This window comes from Harpia harpyja, chromosome Z (assembly GCF_026419915.1).
Source record: "Harpia harpyja isolate bHarHar1 chromosome Z, bHarHar1 primary haplotype, whole genome shotgun sequence".
In the NCBI taxonomy this organism is placed as follows: domain Eukaryota; kingdom Metazoa; phylum Chordata; class Aves; order Accipitriformes; family Accipitridae; genus Harpia; species Harpia harpyja.
Window position 1 is genome coordinate 59,842,792 of NC_068969.1, and position 23,526 is coordinate 59,866,317.

At 42.6% G+C, this 23,526-nt stretch overlaps 1 protein-coding gene across 2 annotated transcripts in view; it reads left to right on the forward strand.

Moving 5' to 3' along the window:
* Positions 1 to 23,278, forward strand: part of CPLX1 (complexin 1) — a 119,477-nt gene extending 96,199 nt beyond the window's left edge. The window contains exons 4-5 of one of the 2 annotated variants that reach the window (XM_052777794.1): positions 9,477 to 9,646; positions 18,407 to 18,589. In XM_052777794.1, the coding sequence (XP_052633754.1) occupies positions 9,477 to 9,646; positions 18,407 to 18,416 (180 nt within the window). In that variant the 3' untranslated portion in view covers positions 18,417 to 18,589. Of the gene's footprint in view, positions 1 to 9,476; positions 9,647 to 18,406 lie in introns of both variants that reach the window. The other variant, XM_052777793.1, reaches the window with a different exon arrangement.
* The last annotated feature ends 248 nt before the right edge of the window (positions 23,279 to 23,526 follow it).

A 23,526-nucleotide genomic window follows, 5' to 3' on the forward strand; every position in this document is an offset into this window, starting at 1 on the left:
CCACAACACTCAGTCTTCCATGCTGTTGTGGTTTGAGCCCAGCCAGTAACAAAGCACCATGAAGCTGCTTGCTCACTCCCCTGCCCCGGCCCCGGTGGGATGAGGAGAAAATATAAAGAAAAGATCGTGGGTTGAGACAAGGGCAGGGGGTGATCACTCATCACTTATGGCCACAGCCAAAAAACAGGCTCAACTTAGGGAAGAAACAAAATCAAGTTAATTTACTACCAATCAAATAAAAATAAGGATAATGAGAAGTAAAACCAAACCTTAAAACACCTTCCTTCCACCTCTCCCTTGTTCCTGGCTCAACTCCACTCCTGATTTTCTCTACCTCCTCCCCACAGCAGTGCAGGGGGACAGGGAATGGGGGTTGTGGTCAGTTGGTCACACATTGTCTCTGCTGCTCCTTCCTCCTCAGGGGGAGGATTCCTCACTCGTCCCCTGCTTCAGCGTGGGGTCCCTCCCACAGGAGACAGTCCTCCATGAACTGTTCCAGCGTGGGTCCTTTCCATGGGCTGCAGTCCTTCAGTCACAGACTGCTCCAGCGTGGACTTTCCCATGGACTCACGGCCATCTTCGGGGCATCCCCCTGCTCCAGCATGGGGTCCTCCACAGGCTGCAGGTGGGCATCTTCTCCCCCGCTCACCTCCATGGGCTGCAGGGGGACAGCCTGCTGTCTCACCACAGGTGCAGGGGCATCACCTCCTCCAGAGCACATCCTCCCCCTCCTTCTTCACTGACCTTGCTGTCTGCAGAGGGTTTTCTCTCACATTCCGCTCCCCTCTCCACTGCAGGTTTCCCCTTCTTAAGTCTGTTATCCCAGAGGTGCTGCCACCGTTGCTGATTGGGTTGGCCTTGTCCAGAGGTGGGTCTGACTTGGAGCTGGGGAAGGTTCTGGCAGCTTCTCAGAGGAGCCACCCATGCAGCCCCTGCCCCACTACCAAAACCCCACCACACAAAACCAAAACACATGCTCTCTGGAATTCAATCTTAATGCAGTAGTTCAGTCTCTAGCTGTGATTGAAAGAGCACCTGAGGTGTGATGCTGCAACACGGGTGCTCAGAAGAATGTACAACACTTGCACCCATCTCAGCAAATTCTCACAGAGATGTCCAGTGAGGGTGGGATTTGGCAAGTCACCCTAGCAACTCATCAAAGAAAGAGGAGGGATGTAGGGTTTTGCAGGCATTATGAAATCCTTGTCCCAGCTTCAGGTGTGTTGTGGTGCTCTGTGTGCAGGTTGCATCCATTTTCAAGCATCATGTCTGAAGTCTGTCACCAGAATTGGAAATGCAAAAATATGACAGGATTAAAAAAGAAGAAACATTACAACCATTCATGGAGAAGAGCTAAATATGACAGCCCAAATGCAAGCTTGGTTTCATAATGTCCCTAAACTGCTGATAGTCGAAAGTAGTTGATGCCAGAGACAGGACCACTTAATATTACCCTAATTCTTACAATCCTCCTCAAAGCAGCAACTTCTGGCCAGCTAACTGGACCCTGTACCATTGCATTCCTGCTACTCATTTTGCACTGTGGGGTTTTTTTTTCCTTCCTTTTCCTTATAAGTCCAGACTGTGACTCATCTCTACTACATATAAAGAAGAGAGCATGTCCGGGCTGTTAGTACTGGTGACTGTGTCTTTCTCCTCTCCTCTCCTCTGCTTTCCTCTCTGTCCTGGCTTGTATTAAGCATGGCACATCTTAGTCTGGGATGTGGACTCCTAACATTTTTCATCATCCTCATCGGAAGTTTTGCCCAAAATATGTTTGAGTTTGTTTAGGATAAAACTCAAAGACAAAAGCAGTTCAGCTTTTGGTGGGCACAGAAATGACTCTACCAAAATCCACATTTTCTGCTTCAAAATTCATTCTGATTCATCCTGTCTCTAAGTGATATGTCTGGGTCTTGTGTCATACTGGAAGGCAGAAAGAAAAGAGCCTGAATAGGGTCCATTGTTCAAACCACAGCACAACTATTCTGCCTAAAGCTCAGCAGAAGACTATGTTATTATTTTAATCTTCTGCAGTGGAGGAAGCTCTTGCTGGAGGAGTGACAGGGCTTGGAAGAACTTGGGACACTGGGATAGGGCTGTGGAAACTTGAAGGTATTACATGGAAGACAAAGTCACTGTAGTTTTCTAGATACTACATACCAGAAAAATACTATGGGGATGAAATATTTATACAGCATTGTGCTCTATCCTTTTGCACCTGACTCCACCAACTATGGACCTCCACACTCTGCCCAAGGCTCCTTTCTCTTCCAGTCTTGTCCCCCTACCTGCTATTTCCCCATCTCTGCTGCAAGAAACATGCAGTGTTCAGTTTCACAGATTGTCCCAACACACAACTACTGGCATCATTTCTCTGGACTGTCATAAAGTGATACCTGATGAAACATCATTCTCGTAGCAAAATCTTAATTCTCCCCAGAAATTGAAAATGTTCTCCAGAACTCTGGCCGATGACATTCAAGGACCCTGCAGCCTTTCAAACTTAAGACCCCCTAGCTCCCTTCAAGGAGTCAGTCTGGGAGGGCCTCAGATTGCAGGACAGTAGTGGTGGCAGACCGGTACCCAAAGAAAAGGCTGCTGGGAGATGAACCTACTACACTGTGGCTCAGTATGTGCAGAGAAAAATAGCCAAAGCTTGTTCCCTGAAATTTTTCCTGCAGGAACTCTCCAGCTTAGCAGTATCACTGAAAAAGGTCCACAGGTCACTGACAGAAACAGGGATAGTTAGTGAGGTGGGGCATCAGCCTTGACATCTCAAGAGCTCATCTATTCCTGCTGCATATTCCCCAGCTGAAATGATAATTTTACACATGATCTCTCAGTTGAGGGGCAAGTAACAAGTATTATCATCCTGACTGGGAAGCCATTAACTCTGTGGAAGGTCTTTCATATTAGTCAGGGGAGACATATCTTCCTTTTCCCAAAGAGGGCAAGAACAGGACCTAGTGAAGCTGATCTTTGGTTCCTCAAAGGGATAGGTCCCACATTTAAAAAGTGTAAGATCTGGCATGCAACAAAAAGTCTTGTTGTAAGGAAATGAGAATGGCAGGAAGACATCTAAATTGAATCCATGTATGAATAAGCCAAGAAGTATATTCAAATAAGCCAAGAAGTATATTCAATCAGCACTACATGAAGGTAGTTTGGCCTTCATTTGAAAAGACTCTTTCTTTTTCTTTGTGCTAGCTGTTAGCTGTGAAATGATAGTGTGTGACACAATATACGTTGGAACTAGTTGGGACATGCTATGGTGAATCTCACAGATATTGCCAGCTTTCATTAGCAGAAGCCAAGTGTATTCCCAGGCTGTTTCCATTTCTGCAGAAGGAATGATTACACCTAAGGGAAGGGAGGTTGAGAGAGAGGAGAAAAAGGAGGAGGAACCTTGCTGCTTTCTAATTTTAGTGAATCGGTCAGAATGAGAACAGGTAATTATTTTAAAAAAAATAAAGAACTTCACAATGGACAGAGTTCAGAGTGAGAGGGTAATGAATTCAGCTGAGGAGGGAGCCCTGGGAATATTTGCTATCATTTTAGGGATAACCAAGTTCATGAAGTGGGTTTGCCTTATCAAGCTTTAACTATCAAACTGTTCATTGTCTCCACCTGAGCTGCTGATCAATTCTTCCTGAGTACTCAACAGGGAGAAATGCATACCTCAAAGGATGATGTCCTAGGTGCCTGCCTTAGGACACGATGTATTGCTGTCCACAGTGTATGTCTCTCCCCACTGTCTAGGAAAGCACAGAACAGATGCTTAACTTCTAGGTGTCAAACTGAGCAACGTGCTCATGGGCAGCCTATTCTTCTATTACCACATTCATTGCAAAGCCTTTGTGGGGAGGTGTGCCCAAAATGGGAGACCATCTTGCTAAATAATTGGCTTAGTTCATCTTGATCATGGCCTTAAACCAACTACCAGCTTGCAGTCCATGTCTCTCTCTCTGGAGCTGGAACTGGCTGTTTCTGGCTCAGGGCAGCCCCTGGCCTCTTCTCCCAGAGGCCACCCCTGTAGATCCCTGCTGTCAGCACCTGGACACATAAACCCAATGCAGTGTGGCTTCCCAGGCTTTGTCCTTTGTGCTGTAGAATTGCCCTGCATTTTTAAAGCATGGTGCAGAGGGGAATTGCTCTAGTGTCTGGCGTTTTTGCTTTTTGTTTTTAATGTACTTTCCAGGTGATATACCAGCAGGAAAAGCCACGGGGCAAAGTGGGGAAAATATTGTTAATGTATTCTGATTAAATTCATTGAAACAAAGCAGCTTCCTGCTTCCTATGTTCTTCATTGTCTGCAGCGTAGCTGTCCCTCCTCCAGCGTAAGCTGGCACCTTCTTCTCTTGGGAGCCCCACACCTGCTCTGATAAAGGCTGATGAAGTTAGCGCCCCAGAAAAGTCATTTTCCAAACACAAACCTGAACAGCCAGGCAAATAACATTTCCACGCAGCATTACTGAATAATAACAGTGTCCTCATGCTTGCTGTGCTGTGCTGGGAAGCAGGTGTGTGATGGAATATTGATGGATAATCTAGAGAGCAAGTGGGTGCTTTCAGAGCCAGCTACAATCACGCTGTCAGTGAGTTGTTCTGTCTTCAGACAATCAGAGACTGTGTGTCTCTAAGGCTCCAGGTTTTTTTCTCCTGACACAACTGTGGGAGGGGCTGGTTTCTTTCTGGGGAGAGAACCAAGTCAAAAAAGAGCTGGAACTGGGGCTGAGGAACCTGCCACATTGGGAAAGTGACAGGCAAGCTGTTACCAGTAAGGTTGCCCAGAATGTATGAATATATAAATAAGAGGGAAATTTTCTATCAGCAAGAAAATGCACACCATGTTTCCCACTCTCCTTGAAAGAGCTCCAGAATTAGAAGCTTGTGCCCAGCTTAAAAATCTGCACAAAAGTTTTTTGCCAATGTGCAAACTTCCTATCCTCCCACATTCTACAAGCCCCTTTGGCAGAAATCCTGCAGATGGGGGATTTCTACCCTCAGAGCACATCAGGTCAAGCGCAACAAGTGCCAGAACTCAAACACAAACCTCATCATCTGCTAGGCAAGATCTGAAAGGTAGTCAAAGGGTAATACACCTGCCTGACCTGTTGACACGGTGCAAGGAGCTGCCCATTGCTAGGCATAACACAACATCTCCTTTCAGTCCTGCAACCCAGCCAGCTCAGACACAGAGCATCATTTCTACTTGTCCTTTTTGCTTGTCCTGCCGTGGTTCTTGGTTTGACTGAGGTGGTTACTGGCTTCTCTGTTTTGCACACAGAGAGACCTTTCCTTCTAGCATTTCTCAGAGGCAATAATATTCCTTCTGCCAGTATCAGAGTTTCTGTTTTCCTCACTGCATTTGTGCTAGCTTCTTCTGTGGGCGCTTGCATGGTAGTCATTTTTAAATACTCTACTATTAGTAAGAGAGACCCACTAACACAGGACTTCTTTTGTGGCAGCAGACACTGAGATTTGAAAGTTTTCTCCCTGCTTCTCAGCAAAAGCTATTACATGAAAAGATTCCAGGTTTTAGCAGCAATTTGGATAACTAGGGCCTTTACCGAAATGTGCTGAGGTTTTGGCCAAAAAAACCACCCCACCTGATCCAAAAAAGCTCATGTGTGTTTCAGTGAAGTGTGTTCTTAGCTGTTCTTTTTAATTACTCTTTTTACATTTGAAGTCTAACTGTTCATTAATAGCCTGAAGAGATGGAAATTTCTGAAGTGATAGCATTCTGCTGGTTCATGGCTCTGCTAGGCATGCACAGATATTTTATGAAGGGAAAATTATGGCAAGGTCGGTGTGGTCAGGGGCATGGAACAGCATGATCAGCTGAGCACATTTTTGGTGTGCATGGTCACAGGCGTGTGCAGACTCAGTTACTGATGTGTTTCCTTCCAAAACTCCCTGCCATTTCATGTCACCCAAGGCTCAATTTCAGTGTGATTGTAAGGTCTCTCACTCACCCCTGCTTCCCCACGCCAAGAGAACTGGAAGCCTCATTAATGATAACAAAGTGTTCAGACAGTATAAAAAAAAGAGCCAGCCTTCATTTGCCTAGCCTGAGGAGGATAACATGAGCATGGCTGGGTATCACTTATCCCATAAGTGAGTACTTAGAGCTGCTGCTTTTTGAAGTGGACACAACAAAAAGCCAACATGCAACTGCAAAAGATCCCATTCATTGCTGCATCAGAAAAAAGCACCCAATCAGATTGAGAAAGAGAAAGAAAATGGGCTTGTGACTTTGTCCTGACTCACTGTCTGGAGGATGAATGCCTCCACCCTGCAAGAGGTTACCGTTTCAGCTGTTCCATTCCCTCCGATCTGAATTGCTATGAGTTCCTGCATACATGGAGAGGGCAAGAAAAACTGCAGGTAACAACCAAGAGCTCAAGAACCTTTGAAAATGGTTATAGTAACTGCTATCCCTTGAAAAGGCTCTTTTCCTTACTTTAGTAAATAGAAGCTGGTAGGAGTGATATGAAACTCCTTTGTCTTGTTGCCATAAAGCAAAGGCATGCCTATGGGAAATGTACAGTAGAGTCAGCAAGCTCTTCTATACAAGGTTTTTCTCTCCCTTTAGCTGTACAGCTCTTAGCTTGATGTAGGTTGTGAGCTTCACGGGATCTGCCCCTGCTCACATATCATTGACAATGCCAAACATCCGTTCTCTGACCACAGCCAGTCAACAAAAAGGATGAGAAAAGTTCAACAGCTGATTCCACCTGGAAGAAATGCAAAACATGCACCTCATCTCTACTATGGGCTTTTAGCTATCAGCCCAAGCTGGTTACAGGCTGTTGCAATGGTGGGAGCTTTATTATGCAGTGGCTGTTCCCAGGTGACAGCAGTTCTCCAAATTTGTAACAGCAACCAAACCTTACAGCACTACAGACCCTGAGTGTGTCCCTCTAGCACTGTAACACCGTTAATGCTATTCAATTGTATTGTTAACATGCACCAGATAGTCTCCCTTACCAACTTTCATTTGCTACAACCATGACTTCCACAGCCTCTTGGGGAGCAACAAAACTGCCTTGAATTACAAAAAGGAGAGGCTGGTGTGCCAGATCAAAAAGGGCTAGAGAAAGGTTCTAGCCCTTCATTTTTTTCATGTCCCTGTGGAGGTCTGCAGTATGTGAATAAACACTCATACTTTCTTACTTGATCTTTTTGGGTGTCAGAATTGTTCTTCCCATTTTTAAAGCATTTTGATGTCAGAGTTCTCCTCTTTGTTGCCAGCTAACGGGATTGAGAAGTACTTGTTGTACTTCAGAGGGAAATGTATGTCAAAGGTTTGAAACTAATTGGTTAACTACCTTTGATTTTACTGAGTTTTGGCTCTGAGCTTATGGCAATGCCTTGGTCTCCACAGATGTACTGTCAGGGTGGGGGTACTAATTAGATCCTAGCCACAATGGGGTATGGCAGGATTTATTCCACACAGAAGAATCCCCAAGGAGTTGATGACAAAAATTAAATAGTCTCACAGCAAGGACTAAAGATAATCACCTAACTAATCTTTCCTGAGCTTTTACTATTGCAGAATTACATTGTCTTGTGCTGTCAGCAAAGTCATCATTGAAAACATTGGTGTAGGTTACTGAAGGAAAAAAAATTCTTAGCGAAAAGTTTGATGGAGCTTAATGTCCTATCAAACTCATCCTGTCAATCCAGGGAAGTTACTGAGGACAAAATAACCTTATGAGAATGGTGTGGAAGCGACTTGTGTTTCAGTGTGGAGTCATAAGTAATGACTGTGTTTCAGAGCAGACTCACTGCAGCACCTTTGGTAGGGTAGATCTTACTTAAGCTCTCTGTCCACCAAGAAGAAATGAATTCTCTCCCATACAGGTCACACAGAAAGCTGGGAAAAAAATGCAGATGCATACCTAAATGTCAGTCCAGGAGACTATTTTCCTTGCAGGTTAGTCCCCAGGATTCTCAGCAGTGGTGATGCGTGCTCCTTTTATATCTGGGACTGTTATCTCTTCTAGTATTTTGGAATATATTTCTGTTTTGCTTCTGTAACTATTAAGCTGTTTATGATCTGTTGTCTTTGTTTAGATAGATTTTTGTCTTCCTCATTTCCCTCAAATCTGCTAATAGAAGAGTACAACTGAATGCAACTGTCCCCCATAGTGCTGACCTACAGTAGGGGACAGAAATTTAGTTGTAGTGTACTTTCAATCATGTACAATGATATCACTTCCAGAATGCTTTCTAAGTTCCTTCTTGATCTGCCGTGATGAGCTCTGTTACCTGCCACTTTTCTTTGCTGGTAACGCACTCCTATATGTACTACAAAATGCCAAGGACGACCTAAAGTTACTAATAGCAAGAGCTGACATATGCACAAAGAAATGAATGCAACATCTAGAAACAAAACTGGCACGCAGAATCCTAGAGATTTGCAAAGAGATCAGATGCAGAGAGCTCATGTAGTTTATCTACTAAGAGCTGAACTTGAAATGAATCAGCCATTTAAGGTTCAGCCTCTGAATTTCAGCTGGATTCAACCTCCAGTCTGCCAAAGTGCTTGTGATCAGTAAGGCAATGAAATGATGAACCCTTGCAAGCACAAACCTAGCAATGCAGGATGATAATAATTTCTAAGCCTCGTGAGCAGTCAATGAGTTCCCTATCACCCTGGAGAGGACAAACAATATTTCTTTTGGCAGTTATCTACATCTTTACCATGCTTTGTACCATAAGACAAAGCTGACTCCTCATCCTGCAGTGAACAACTCCTTATCCACTGGAGCACTTGTATTAGGTTCTTGTAGAAACACAAGCCCAGATGTACACCGACTGAACCAGAGCTTTCAAAATAAAATTAAATAATACAAAAATAAAATAAAAAAAAAAATAAAAAAATAAAAAAAGAGCTTTTCACGTATGGTAAACAGAGGCTATGGAAAATAAATAGTTCTATCTAATCTAAGTTACTGCAGCATCTTGGGGAATTAATTTTACCAGACTTGTACTAAAAGGAAGGCTTTCATTGGGCAAAGCAAAAAATTGCAAGAGGCAGGAAGGAGGAGGAGCAGCTTATACTCCATGTTCTGACCTTGCAAAGTGCACACATAAACACAGATATATCCTATGCATTTATTTATGCTGTCAGATACATAGCCGTAACATAAATTATTCTAAACTTACACAAGTGACTGCATTTGTGCTTTTCCAGGGTCCCTGCTGTTGGCTTCTGGGAAGTTTTTCTTGTAAAAAACTAAATGCAGTCATTGGAAACACAAGAAATCATATCCCACTTTGTCTAGGAACACACCTGCTCTCTGCATCACTGGAAAATGCCTCTGTTCTCACGGGAACCTTCTGCAGCTTGACCCCATCCTGGTGATCACGGAGCAAAACTAAATTTTCACTGTAACGTATAAGCAATTAAACTGTAATTGTTAGCGTGGAATATGTAACTTTTCTTTCTTCTTATCCTGTCTCAGCTGCTTCGAAGAATAGAATTGACCCAGATTTTCCTAATTGAAGCTGCAAGTTGGATTCTGGTGGAGAGACTTACCAAAGGACCTAACAGGCTTAGGACTACCATATGTACAGTACTTATCTTGGGCCCTGTGGTCGTGAATCACTGTGGTGATTTCACTCAACCCTCCAGGTACCTAAAATCAGTATTTTAGAGCCTCTGATCCTATGCTTTTCTTCATGAGTCAGATATTCTCTGCTTACTCTGGAGATTTCTTCTCTGATTACAAGATGGAAGTCTTTGCTATCCAGCAGTAATTTAATCACCTCCACTCCTGAAACTTTCTAAACCTCATTCCCTCTCACTGAGGCTGACCATTATGCAGTAAGGCATTGTTTTAGTATGGATGCTGCATACACAAGAGGAAGTAAATTAACATACTTGCAAACACAGAGGAAAGGAAAACATGTTTTCTGCTGAGTGTTCTGAAAAATTCATGATATGTGATATCTATGCCTGTTCTTTTTCATAGATTCTTGTTTCTCAGAGAGGAGTAAATTTGTTCACAAATTGTAGTTCACACCACCTGAATGTGGTAACGGGAAAGAAGCATTTTGACTGGGACAACCTAGCATAATCCGGGCAGTTGAGCAGTAAGCAGAAGGGCCAGTTTGCTTCAGCATAGAGTCAGCATAGTGGATCAAGCCAAGACATGTTTCCCATGTCTGTCTTATGTCTCTCATGTACACCTGGTCTCACCTCCACTGAGGCCAAGGGAAACATTCCCCTTGATCTGAGTTTGCAGCAAATTCACTGTGTCGTCTGCAACCAGGATCCAGATACATCTCTGTTTTTCACTTACAGTTATGCAAACAGCAAGCATTGGACACATGTGATGTTGCTTCCAATTAAGGTAAAGTAGCAAGGCTTGCTGAGTACAGATCAGACCTGCTCAGGAGAGCAGTGCTTTATCTTCCATTGTCTCCACTATGGGGCAGCAGAAAAGCAACTTTTGTATCTATTGATTTGGGCAGCACTACTCTTGGATGCTGGGGGCAATGGGTATTCCCATAGGAATGTGTTGTAATCCCGGAGCTAATTAGAGAAGAAAACAGGTGTGGGGTTCTCAGGCAGCAATGTTGCCGTGGGGGAGAAGGAAGTGACTGTCAGATTCCCCCAGTGCTACCAGAAGAAGATACTGATGGGAGGCAGAAGAAAATCAGATGAGACCTTTGTAATCCACATCTGCATCTGATCTGTGCTTGTGGTGCAAGTGGAAAACTACAGGCCACTGTGTACCTGCCATGGGAGCCCCCTGAGGGAAACAGGTGGTAAGACTGAAACGCATACTGGAAGACCTGAACCAAGATAGGTGATGAATGAAGAGCTGCTGTGATTTTGACAGAGCTGAAAGCCTGAGCTAGCAGAGAGGAGCGAGGCACATGAAGCCACAAGGAACTTGTGGGGAGATGGAGCCTTGGATGAGGTAAAGAACTCAAAGGGCAGAAGCCATGTGTACAAACAACCTCTGCTAGAAAGCTGGCTGAAGAACTCTGATGGCCCCCAGGAAGATGGCTTGGGGAAGGTCTGTTCCAGGAGAGATGAGGCATGAAGCAGAAACTGCTCATATACCCGCAGCTCTGCCTTTGCATCTTGAGTGCCCTCTTCCCGAAGTTTTATTGTCCTCCTTTCTCTCTGTGTGCCACCTCTCTCCTGAGTTGTGCTCCTGTTTGGCTCACACGCAATTGAACAATGTAATTTAGGACTGCAGTTTCCAGACTTTGCCTTGTTCTTTTCCATTATTAATCAGCCCTCTTCCACTAACACAGGGTTATGGTCAGCAGAGCTGTGCAGCAGCATGCGGTGACAAGAAGACTCAAGACACACACACACACACACAGCTCCGCAGGGAGTGGCAGGGACTGAGACACCCAGCACTCTTGCTCATACCTTTCATTCTTTACCACAGCTGGAACTCTCACTGTAGGAAGATCTGTGAGCAATACTGTAGCATTTATAAAAGACAAACCAGACCATAGCCCATCACAATGGCAGATATTTTCCTAAGCCTCTGACTGAAAACTGCCTCATCTTCACCTGAAACTTAAAGCCAAAGATATGCTTATCAGCCTGTTCACTCACAGAGAGACCAAAGAAATAGTGTAGAAAGAATTCAGGCTTGTGTAAATGAAATACACATGGAGTCTTTTTCTGTACCCCTGACTCTCACAGTTGTGGAGTTAAAGGTCAGTGCTAAACCCTACCTATTGCTCTCAATTTATTTCAGTCCTACATATAGTCCTGGCAGAAGGTTCCATGAGGTAATGATGGGAAGATCTTAATTGGTCTGGTGTTCTCTTTAGTAATGGAAGTGAAAAAAATAAGTTGGCACACAATAAATGAAGCCCAAAAAGACAGATGAAAGATAAATCCTTTTGCAGTAGCTGTGTCTTTTCAGTTTTCCAGATTGTTTTTCTTTTAAAAAGGCATTTCAGAAAGAATCAGGTTAGACATGAGGAGAAATATTTTAATTGTGAAGGGTAGTTAAGTTCCAGAGCATGTGAGAGTTCTTCACCAGCCGAGGTCTCTAAGAAAAAGATGAGTTCAGGTCAAGTTAACCCTTGAGGTGGAAGGGTGGGCAAGTTGCCCTCTCAGTATCTTCTCTAACCATATGCTTTCAAGTCTAACTGATAATTTTGTTCTTTTTTCTTGTGTTGTGGGTTGGAATGTGAATGCAATTTAAGAGGGCTGTGTAAGAAGAGACAAGGTCTCCCCTAATTTGTATATGAAGCAAGAAAAGGAACAAGCATTGAAATCTCTTGGTAGCTTTTAAAAGCTCATCTGGTAAATAAAATAATAATTCCAGAGATGGCTGTATCTGCCACATCTGTTCAGACATAGATTCAGCACCACCTGCAGCTACACAAAACCACTGAAGAGAAATGTAACCAGTATCATTCATATGCCAACCTTTTCCCAGAAACTAAAACTCAGTGTTAGCTGATATGCAATATTATTTCTTGGGATGCAGACTGAAGACAAATTTCAGGCTCTCAGAGCACCTTGCAAGGAAGAGGTGTTTCCTGAGTGAAAGAAGAGTGATGTTGCCAGTTGTCCATAGTGAAAACAACCAGCCATGAACAATTCTTCACACCATGTGCACAGCTGTGTTGCGGGGTTCCTGTATGCATACCTCCAGATTTCAATCACCCAGATGCAGCCACAGTGGAGGAATCTTGGATGACAGCTGCTACCAGCCACAAAAAATGCTGGCCAGACAGGTCCACCTAGGACATGCTGTTCCATTACAAAATTCCTGCTATCCAGACCTGCATGTGTTTATCTTATCAAGGCATTACAACATTTACTTGCATCCCACTGCCTGCTGTAGGCTTCACACGCACACCCTGAGTCAGCTGAACCTTGTGTTAGTTGGACTTGTTGTCCTGGTTTCAGCTGGGATAGAGTTAACTGTCTTCCTAGTAGCTGGTACAGTGCTATGTTTTGAGTTCAGTATGCGAAGAATGTTGATAACACTGATGTTTTCAGTTGTTGCTCGGTAGTGTTTAGGCTAAAGTCAAGGATTTTTCAGCTTCTCATGCCCAGCCAGCGAGAAAGCTGGAGGGGCACAAGAAGTTGGCACAGGACACAGCCAGGGCACCTGACCCAAACTGGCCAACGGTGTATTCCATACCATGTGACGTCCCATCTAGTATAGGAATGGGGAAGTGGGGGACGGGGAATCACCGCTCGGGGGACTGGCTGGGTGTCGGTCGGCGGGTGGTGAGCAATTGCACTGCGCATCATTTGTACATTCCAATCCTTTCATTATTACTGTTGTCATTTTATTAGTGCTATCATTATCATTATTAGTTTCTTCTTTTCTGTTCTATTAAACCGTTCTTATCTCAACCCACGGATTTTGCTTCTTTTCCCGGTTTTCTCCCCCATCCCACTGGTTGGGGGGGAGTGAGTGAGCGGCTGCGTGGTGTTTAGTTGCTGGCTGGGGTTAAACCACCACACTTGTGAACATGGCAAGCTAGCCAAGGGAACATGGTTCCTTTCTGTGCTCCAAGGACTGAAACATGCCTTTGTTCATCTTCTTTACACGCACAGCAGCTGATGCTACAAGTCTGGGCTGCAGGACAGGTGTGTAGTACCAAGAGCACCAGTCCTCATTCCCTGTTTATCCAGGTATAAGGAGGGAAGAACCGCGTGCAGTGAAAATACACAGGGATGAAAGAAGCTGTGACTATACGAAGTATATACATAGTGATATTTAATAGTTTATAGAGACTGTAAACCATGATAGTTCAACCATGGCGACAGTAGATACAGTTATGTGAGTAACTGTAATAATATTAGTGAGTAACTATAATAATCTTAGCAGCATACAATCATGGTAAATATTAGTAGCATAATGTTATGGTTATTGTATTTATGGTTAACCCAACCTGCTAACATCAGCAAGACCACTCTGTTGGTCTTTTGGATCCCCATCCAGGGCATCCTGCCTGGCGTGCCAATGGGAAAGATGTTCATCTTGGCAGCAGTTTATTCTCAGACTCCAGGATCCTCTGCACTGATAATCTTCTGCTGGTCCCACCACGCAGTCTTTGAGTTGTCTTTGTATCCCCCACAAAAGTCCTTCTCTATTTCCTTAGCTTCTCCAGATAAATCACTCGTTGTTCCTAAGGAGTCAGTTCCAAATCTGATCCAAAGATAACCACTGACTTGCACCTTGATTGTCTTACTGGATGGTCAGTTGCATAACTGACATGGAGATAAGCAGTTACTTCTGCAAGTGTCTTGACTGTGATGTTACTGCTTTATTCATTCTGTGGCCTAGGTATTTGCTAGATAAATATGTTCCTTTTTAGTAAGCAGTGGTTAGCTTGACATAAGAGATGGTAACTATATTTGTGGTGGGTTGACATTTTAGCTGCCGGTCCACCTTGGCTCAGCAGGCCCCCTGCTCCTTGACACCCTTTCTGCCATTAGAATTAGATCAAATTTTCAACATGTTTCTAGTGCATGCACTTACTTTGGCTTCCTGTGGAAAGCAGAAGGAATACGGAAGGAAAGAGATGGAGAGGAAGTTGATGGCAGCATTGTTAGTCTGGTCATTTCCTGACATGCAGTTAGTAAGTGCAAGAGCCATGCTATTTTTTCCCTACTCTTTCCACCTGATGACTGCGGACTCCAGCCTGCCAGTATTTCACCAACATATGACCCAGTGAAAACAATCCTTATGTGACAGCATAGTAATGACTTTAGAAGCAGTAAGGTGGTTCACATACTTAAAATGTTTCAGTATCTTGCTGGGTTAGGTCCATAATTCTACACTATTAACTAGATGGTGCCATGAGTGAAAGCCAAGCAGATAACGATACACATAGAGCCTCTGATATTAAATTGTGTGGGGTTGGACCTTGAAAAAAAATGAAATTATTCTCTCCCTTCAAATTTTTTTAAGATAATGCAATATTTCCCATCCTCAGGAAAGCCAGAGCACCAAAAAGATTCATTATTTTTAGTTATATTTTTTAAAATTATTTGTTGACTTCACCTAAAAGATTTCATGTGAAGACACTGAGATGCTTTTTAAAAATTTTGCTCATATTAATACTTTCTATAATTTGATTTCCTCTGAAACAATTTCAAACCTGAAAAATGCCATTTTGTTCACCTATGAATCATCACAGCATTACATTTTGATTAATGTAAAGCATTACAAAATACCACCAAGTTTAAATGATAACACTGAATTCTCAAAACTGATCTTTCCTATAAAAATTGCTTTTGATGCAATGTCATCTTTCTCCAAAAGAAGTATATTTTTGTCCAAAATAAATTTGTATTTGAGTGTTACATAGGTACTATGAGGAAATGGCTTGTTTCTACATGTTGTAGCATCAGTATGGGTAGGAACCAAGAAAAATTAATTTCTGTACTTGGCATTTGTGTCAGTAAGGTGGAATAATATAATCTGGTTTTTCTTAATGCCCTTCTACGGTGAAAAATCTCTTTCCAGGCCATATATTGCCCCATTCTGCAGCTGCCCCATAAGACTGGCCATAACTTGTAAGAGCTAAAGTCTGTCTATCACTGTGCAATTCTCTGAGGTCAATCAGTAGAGGCTTCCTAAGGAAACATGTCAGCACAGTCTGCCAAGTACAGTGCTAATTCCTTCATATAATCTTTGAGCTTCCCTCTGTCCTAGCACACAGTAGCACTTGAGTTGTTGTTTTTGTTCCAATTTTCCTGTGGCCTGGATGTTTGTTCAACAAGTTCATGAGCTAGAGGATCAACCCGCCATGAGCTGATACTTGTTTTGAGATGGAGGATTTGAGAGCATGAGGTGACCTGTGCGCTACTATGATTTGTGTTGTCTCTGCTACTGCTCTTCCCCTCTAGCTGGCAAAGGAAGGTAAAGTCAGTAGATAAATTATGCTGGGAATCACCTAGAGACATCTACCCGTGACTTGAAAGGGAGAGTGAGTATCAGCCAGCCATACAGGTTGTCCACAGTCTAGGAGTGTACGACCTTCCCCCTGCAGTGGTTGCTGGTCCTGAGTTGGATCTTGTTTGTGGTGTTCAGCCCTGTAACTACAAGTTGATCAAATGCTTTGTTTACCTCAGATATGAATGGAGACATCATTTGTCTTAAACATCTCTCCCATGAAATCTGGTGTGACCTGCATCCACTAGATATGAAAATCGTAAGAGAAACGTCCTTAATGAACTAGGGGGTTTTGAAGTTACTGGTTTTCACCTTGCAGGCTGTCATCCTAAATCTTAATGATGATGAAGAAAGGAAGCAAAAATATTGCCTTTGCTCAGAAATGTTTAGGAGTTTCTTGTCAAACCCAAGAGCCCTTTGAAATCAGAAAGTTATGACAGCAGCAATGCATTTTTTGCTTTACTGGTAAACAATTTGGTCTAGTCTTAATGGAAAAAATGAAAAGAGAAAATAATGAAAAAAGCATCTACTTAATGTCTGTTCAGCAGTACCATACTATTGATACTAGAAAATACTGAGTACTTTGTACCAACATAGTTCTTTGATGTTTTTGAAATCATATCTAATTTTCTTTTCAAAGTTCTTTTCCAGCTTATACATGCAAAATGTTTTACTGGCCTTTGGATGGATTTAAGTTACTTTGTGGTTCTGATGTACTGAGAGCAATCTTAATTCCATTTGGTACTTTAATTAAAATTTAGGCATAAGTAAAGGAATGGCTTTTACAGAGCAATAATTTTGAAGCTGATTGATAGCTGCTACAGCAAACCTGAATGCCTTTCCTCTTCCTCACAAAGGTCAAATGCCTCCCTAATGTAGCTGGAGTGAAATGATTGTAAGTAATTGTAGAGGTGCTTGTGAGGTCACTGGTGGCTGGGGAGCTGATGGGGCAGGAGCAGGCAAGTGTGAGCAGCCATAAAGGTGGTTGGTTAGAAGGGGAAATGACTGAGCAGGAGAATGTTCCTGCCAGCCTGGGAGCTGTGAGCCTGGGGACCAGAAGCATCCTTGAAATGTGCAGCTAGCCTCTTTGAAGCACAGCTGGGCACCGAGAAATGGGACACCTCCTGAGATTGCATTGATGATCACAAAACCAAGTTTAACCTCCACTTATCATCAGAAAAAGTGGAAACAGCCTGGGAAATTTAAATTCATCTGAATAAACAGAGCAGGTCTCTGAGCAACCTGATCTAGTTGAAGATGTCCCTGCTCATTGCAGGGCAGTTGGACTAGATGACCTTTAAAGGTCCCTTCCAACCCAAATAATTCTATGATTCTATAATAAAGAGGGTAGCTTGCAGGTATCCTTGTTGCTGTAGATTTGCATGTGGCAGTTTGAGCTGATTTTTTTTTGGTCACATGTCACCATAATCACAAAAATTTCTGTGCAAATACTTATGGAAATAGCAGAAGAACCTGAGAATTACTGAAAAGTATGAAGGCTGAGGAGTGATGGGGATTGGTGGTGCAAAAATTGTTTTCCTTGGACATGCCTTCAAACTAGCAGTTGGAAAGAAAGTCCTAGTCACTATGGAAGCTGAGATACTACAGCACTTCTCTCCCTAGTCTGATTCACTCATGCATATCTTTACTTCTCTATTAAATCTAGCATTTTGAATATAAAATCATAAAATGAGAGTTTGGTTACTCATGTAAGGTCATAGTGGTGTGCCTTTAATTCATAATGGGAGTAGCAAATTGCAGGTGTCCATTCTACTTGCAGGTTTAAGGATGTTTCTCTTCAGACAGTATGTCAGCTTTACCCCCAGAAGTGCAGAGTTGACTGTGCAAATACAGAGAGAGTTTCTCATGAAGGTTTATTTTTACTAAGAGGTCTTTCTGTCCCATTTATACCAAAAGAACAGGGATGAGGTTGTGTAGGATATCTCCCACATGAGAATATCTGAAACTGACATTTTCAGTGCAGTCTGCCTGTCTGTCCTGTCCTGTTTGCTTTCTTTTGTTGATAATTAATTTTTTCCTGAATTTTTGCCACATCTATAAACCTTTACTATAAAATGCTGCAGATGGAATTTAAAAATTATTGCAGATGATGGACTTGAGCATCAGATTTGTTAACAGTAAAGAGGAGGATCAACACCAGTAGAATACTAACCCAAAACTTTACTAACACAGAGCTTGTATTGTCTTTGCTAGGCCCACGGCTGTATAGTCCCAAATTCTTTCCTGTGCTTGTTTCTCAGTGATTTGAGCATCTGATCATCTTGTCTTGTGAGAGCTGTCTATCCCCTGGTCTGTACTTAGGGGGGAGTTGTTAGGATGGGTAATTTGGGTGTCTGTGTAAAAGAGCAAAAGCAGAATATTAACACTGATGTTCATGCTGCAGAATATGAGGTACCATGTGTGATGGCTGGCTTCATCAGTCATCCTATTCAGTGGGTGACTGACAATTTGTTATCTCTCCCCTGCAGTATGGGATAAAGAAGAAGGAAGAAAAGGAAGCAGAGGCCCAGGCTGCACTGGAAGCTAATGCTGAAGGGAGCCTGACACGCCCAAAGAAGGCGATCCCTCCTGGCTGTGGGGATGAGGAGGAGGAGGAAGAAGAGAGCATTCTAGACACAGTCATCAAATACCTACCAGGGCCCCTGCAGGACATGTTCAAGAAGTAATAGCTGCAGACTGTTAGATGGGCATAAACAGTACTGCAAAGGATTTCTCTTTTGCCCAATGGGGATTTACAATCTTGCCATCCATCACGCAGCCTTCCCCACCTCTGCCCTCTACTGCTCACTAGGAGTCCTTTCGCGTCCCATTCCCTTCTGACTGCCTCTTTCCCTTCCTTCTACCCCAAGAGTCATCCATTCTTTTTTTGTACATAGTCACATCCAGTAGATGCCTCTGAATGGATGTAAAGATTAAAAAGCTGCAGACTACACAACTTTTATTATAAGCCATAGTACTATGTATGTTCAATAAGGCAACTGTACCTTAAGCATAGAAAAGGAACAACCTCATGTGCATTTCCATCCAAAGCAGGAAGGAGTGTTCACTAAGTGTGAACAGTGACCTCTTTAATTTTCTTTAATTATCTTTTAATTATTATTTATAATAATTATTAGTCATTATTATTAATGTTCTTGTTGATTGGCTCACGCTAGCCATTTGTTGTTGAGCACATCTGCCCTTGGAAGGGGTATCTCAGTTCTCCCGTGGAAGCAGAGCTTTTCCATTTTAATTCCATCATTGGCATAAATAAGAGATCATTTGGAAGGTAAATCACGCCTGACTTACACAGCTGACATCACTCAGAACTGTGGAAGACGTGAGTCACCTTCCCTCAGATGCTGGTAGAAGTTAAATGCCTCAGAATCTAAGCAAGAGTCATGTTACTTTGGGAATTAGCCATATACTTAACTTGAAAGAGAAGATTTGGTCAGACAGTTGCCATACAGAGAGCTGAAACCACAGGAGAGTGCATGGTGCTCTGGTAGAGGACCTACCCAACCCCTTTGAAGCCAATGACCAAGTACATAGGCCTCTCTGATTAACTAACCTTCCTCTTTCTGCCCAGTGCCATATTCAGCTGTCCCATTCCCAGCAGTGCTTGCAGGATGGACATTTGGTTTCCAGTATATTGTTGCAGCTGTGTCCTGCCCACCCCTTCCTACAGTGTGTGGGAGAGTGTGGTGGCCTGAATGTTAGCTGTGGCCCTGGAGATCCAGAGATCCTGAGTATGCCTGCTATGTATCATGCTAAATTACTATGTTGCCTTGGTGAGGTCACTTATTTTTCTTCCCCATCCAGCTTCTCCAGCTGTAAAATGTAGGTTTCAGTCTCTACCTACTATAAAGGCATAAAGTGAGGATGCTTCTGTAGTGCTGTGCAGGACCTAATTAATATTATAACAGTGTGTGGCATTCCTTGATTCTAGTGGGGTGGTAGTAAATCTCTCTCTCACCATTATCTTTTTGCCTTTCCCAGACACCGACACAGAGGGCTTCTCAATACAGCACTGTAGGTATTGAGTAACTGCATAGGATAAGCCAAATTCTGCTGGAGTTGTTGATGGGCTAGCACATATACACAGTCACATACCTAGACAGACTTATTTTGAACACAGACCCTCATGACCAGGTATGTGGCTTGTCATCTGAAGAACCAATCCTGGAGTTTTTGCACTTGGCTAGGTCTCTGTAGTTGCTGTTGCGAGAGCATCATGGCATCTCAGTCTCACTGTCTTGTAAGAGAATCGGGTTTTGTCTGGCAGAACTAGCATTGCTTGTCCCTGTCATGGGAACAACAAAAGTCTTCTAAGTACATGGAAGAGATTTGGAAGCAAATATGTGCTTTCTACTAACAACAAAAAGGAAAGTAATCTCAATCACTTCATTATGTAGCTAAATTAAGCATTTTACTTCAGTGGAACTTTGATGCACTTCTTCAGTGGGACTGAGTTTAGGCAAACATCTCAGTACTTTCCTGAATAATAAATTTGAAAAGATATTTATAATCTTTTCAGGTAAGCAGAAGAAATCTGCATCATGGTTAAGGCAGTGAGCTTGTGAACTCTATGCCTTTTAGCAGCATCTCTCATAATAGGAAAAAAAATACTATGAAAGAGAAGAAATATATTTATTTTGCCCTCCTCACCCAATTCTTATTCAGGTATGATAGTCCTTGCTTCTTCACAAATAACTTCAACAGTAAGTTTCTACTGAATCCAAGATGGAGGCTGAGCAAGTTTGATTGATCTACAAGTCAGAACCAGCTGTTGAAGATGCAACTTATTTCAGGCTGGATCTACAAACAAGACATGTTCATTCAAGTACAAGCTGCCAAGGGCTTCCCAGAGGAAAGAGAAGGCAGGTTTTACTCTTTTGGATAATGTCAGTGATTTTTTTGCCCTAACTTTCATTTAAAGCAAGATGAGTGTCTCCCCCCTAAACTTTAATGACCCAGAGCATTCCTTTTCTCTGAATCAATGCTTGGGTATAGCATAGCAGTGTTGAACAATTTACCATTTTTTAGTGAGAGTGTCCTACTCACCCCATGCAAATTCAGCAACTAGTAATTTGAGCCCGTTTAAGTGAACCTCAGAGAACTGAAAACTCTCCTGTCACAAAGGCAGCAGCTGGTTTTGATGCTCTGCCACAGAGGGAACTAAATCCAACACCTCTGAAAGCTAAAAGGCAGACGCTGGCTCTTTGCTTCAGCCACTCATTGGTAGTGAAATCTTCTAGCCCAGATCACACTGACACAGACATCAACACAATCTCTGTGGCCTGCGTCCTCTAATGCATAAGCAGAACCAGCAGAAATGTGCCCCTGCTAAAAGGAACACATCCATTCATATTCTCCCTTGGCCTTGTGCTGGAGAACTCTGCAAACAAAGAGGATGAGCTCATTCCACTTTGCTTTGGCCTTTCTCTACCACTTGCTTGTTGACCTTTCCCTAGCCCCCACCATGGACTCAATTCCTCATCCAGCCAAATACTGCTCCTGACATAGAATCAGAATTTTAAGCCTGGTGTCCTACTTGCAGAATGGTACTGCCAATTGTTTGTTTTCACAGTCTCACTGGCAGCTTGATGTCTATGTGTGTGCACATATGTGTGGAAGATGACGAAAAAGAAGAAGAACGGGAGAAGAGAGAGAAGGGAAGAGTGTTTGGTATTATTTTTTCTAACTGTGCCTCAGCAGCTGTACCATTGAATGACTGGTCTAAGTCAGGATCTTGTGTGGCCTGTGCTCAAATTTCATAAGCAGGTGGTGCTATCCCTGGGCTCAGAGCATTAAAAAAACTTCTTTTGTGAGCTGAGCTCCTGAGATGTGTGAACATCTGGATCCAGACCCTGAAGAGGGCCATAAGAACTCTGTGCTGAGTTTGTTAGGCTTCATGCCAGGCTCACAAAGCAGAAGGAAAAGGGAAGGTGGTTTATTAAATAATCTTTACTGAGTCTTTTTTATTGTGGGAGCTTCCCAGCCCAGCCATGTTATCAGTTCTGTACCTCAGCTCTCCACACCCACAGCAGCCCTTCTTCCATGGACAGCAAAGAGTTCAGCCAGGTGTGAGCTGGTAGTTCCCATTTTAATTTTCCTTTTCTTTCAATAAAGAAACATGACAGAAGATCTACCACAGGTACTGGACAGGTTTTGCCTCACATAACTTTTGGCACCTTGCATGAGTTCTGGACCTCTCCTCAAGTCACTCCACTGTCCCCAAAGTGCCTAAGCCATGCTGAACAGACTTGAGAGCAGGCACTCTCCCCTCCCTTCTGCCCATCCCTTTCCCTTCCCACTCTGAACTGGCAACATGGGACACCACAGACATCCTTGGCTCATGTATGAATGTGAGAAGCATTGTCTCAGATACTTTCCCCCTCAGCAGTCAAGGAGGTGTTGAAGCACTTACTTACACAAGACCAAAGAGAAGCATGGTTCATTGTTTGGATTCTGAATATCTCTTTGTCTTTCCATGCCATTGTTTTATTTGCATCACCGGTCTGTTCAATCTCAGGTAAATGAGGTCTTTTGTTTTTTTAACTAGTTTTTATTTACACAGAAAGGTTGGTGGCTAGACACTGCAGCCATTTTCCTTCACAGCTCCAAGACCTTACTTGTTAGTAAAAAAAAAGTCAAAGGGCCTCCACATTTGGAGGGTAAATGATTTAGTTTGCCATTGACCTTGTAAACTCACATTTATATTTAGAGAAAGCCATATGAAATCAGACTGCAATATTAATTATGAATGCTACTCTTGTGTTTAAAATAAATAAAACAAAATATAAGATCATGTGCTAAATCACTTTGGAGTTCCTCTGTCTATGTTTCTAGTACCGTTTGTTGGCTTAGGTCCCTCCCAGCCTCTCTCCTTTGTCAAGAAAGATCATACCAATGCTGCTGAATACATCTTTTTGGCAAGCTTACTGTGCTAGAATAAGCATTGTTAGAAATTAGCTGTTGTGACCTCAACGTAATGTCTTATGTATCTGAAAGTTGTCTGTATCTGTTCTGAATATCAAATTAACTGTTTCTTCATGCACTGAGTTAGTAAAATGTTTCAGTACTGTCATTAAAATATTGCTTGTTTTCTGTCTTTCTCTCACACACAGAGCAAAATTGAACTTAGCCATGCATTTTCTAGTAGAAATGCTCCCCAGCTTTCTTTCAGATGCATGCAGTAGTCTCCAAGCAACTAGAAGATGATTTAAAGTAGAGATTTTGTGAATGTGAATTTCATTTGTTATTTGCCTGCTACTTTTTCCTGCATGATGTGGGTAAATGGTATGATGCTCCTTTAAAATGGAATCACAGCCAATAAAAAAACCCAGTGATTTCATACATTTTTTGCAATGCTTTCCTGTGAAATTCTTACCAGGCTACACTTGGAGTGGAAATATGGATGCTGATATACAGATAGAATTGTAACAGAATCAAGGAGAAACATGGATATTATTTGAATGGATATGTTTATTTTTTCATTTGTCAAAAACACTGATGAGGTTTGACATCTATGGGTGATTATCAAATTTTAAATAAGTTTTGCTATTAGGAATTAGTTTTCCTTAGGAAGAGCAAAACAACATTCCTT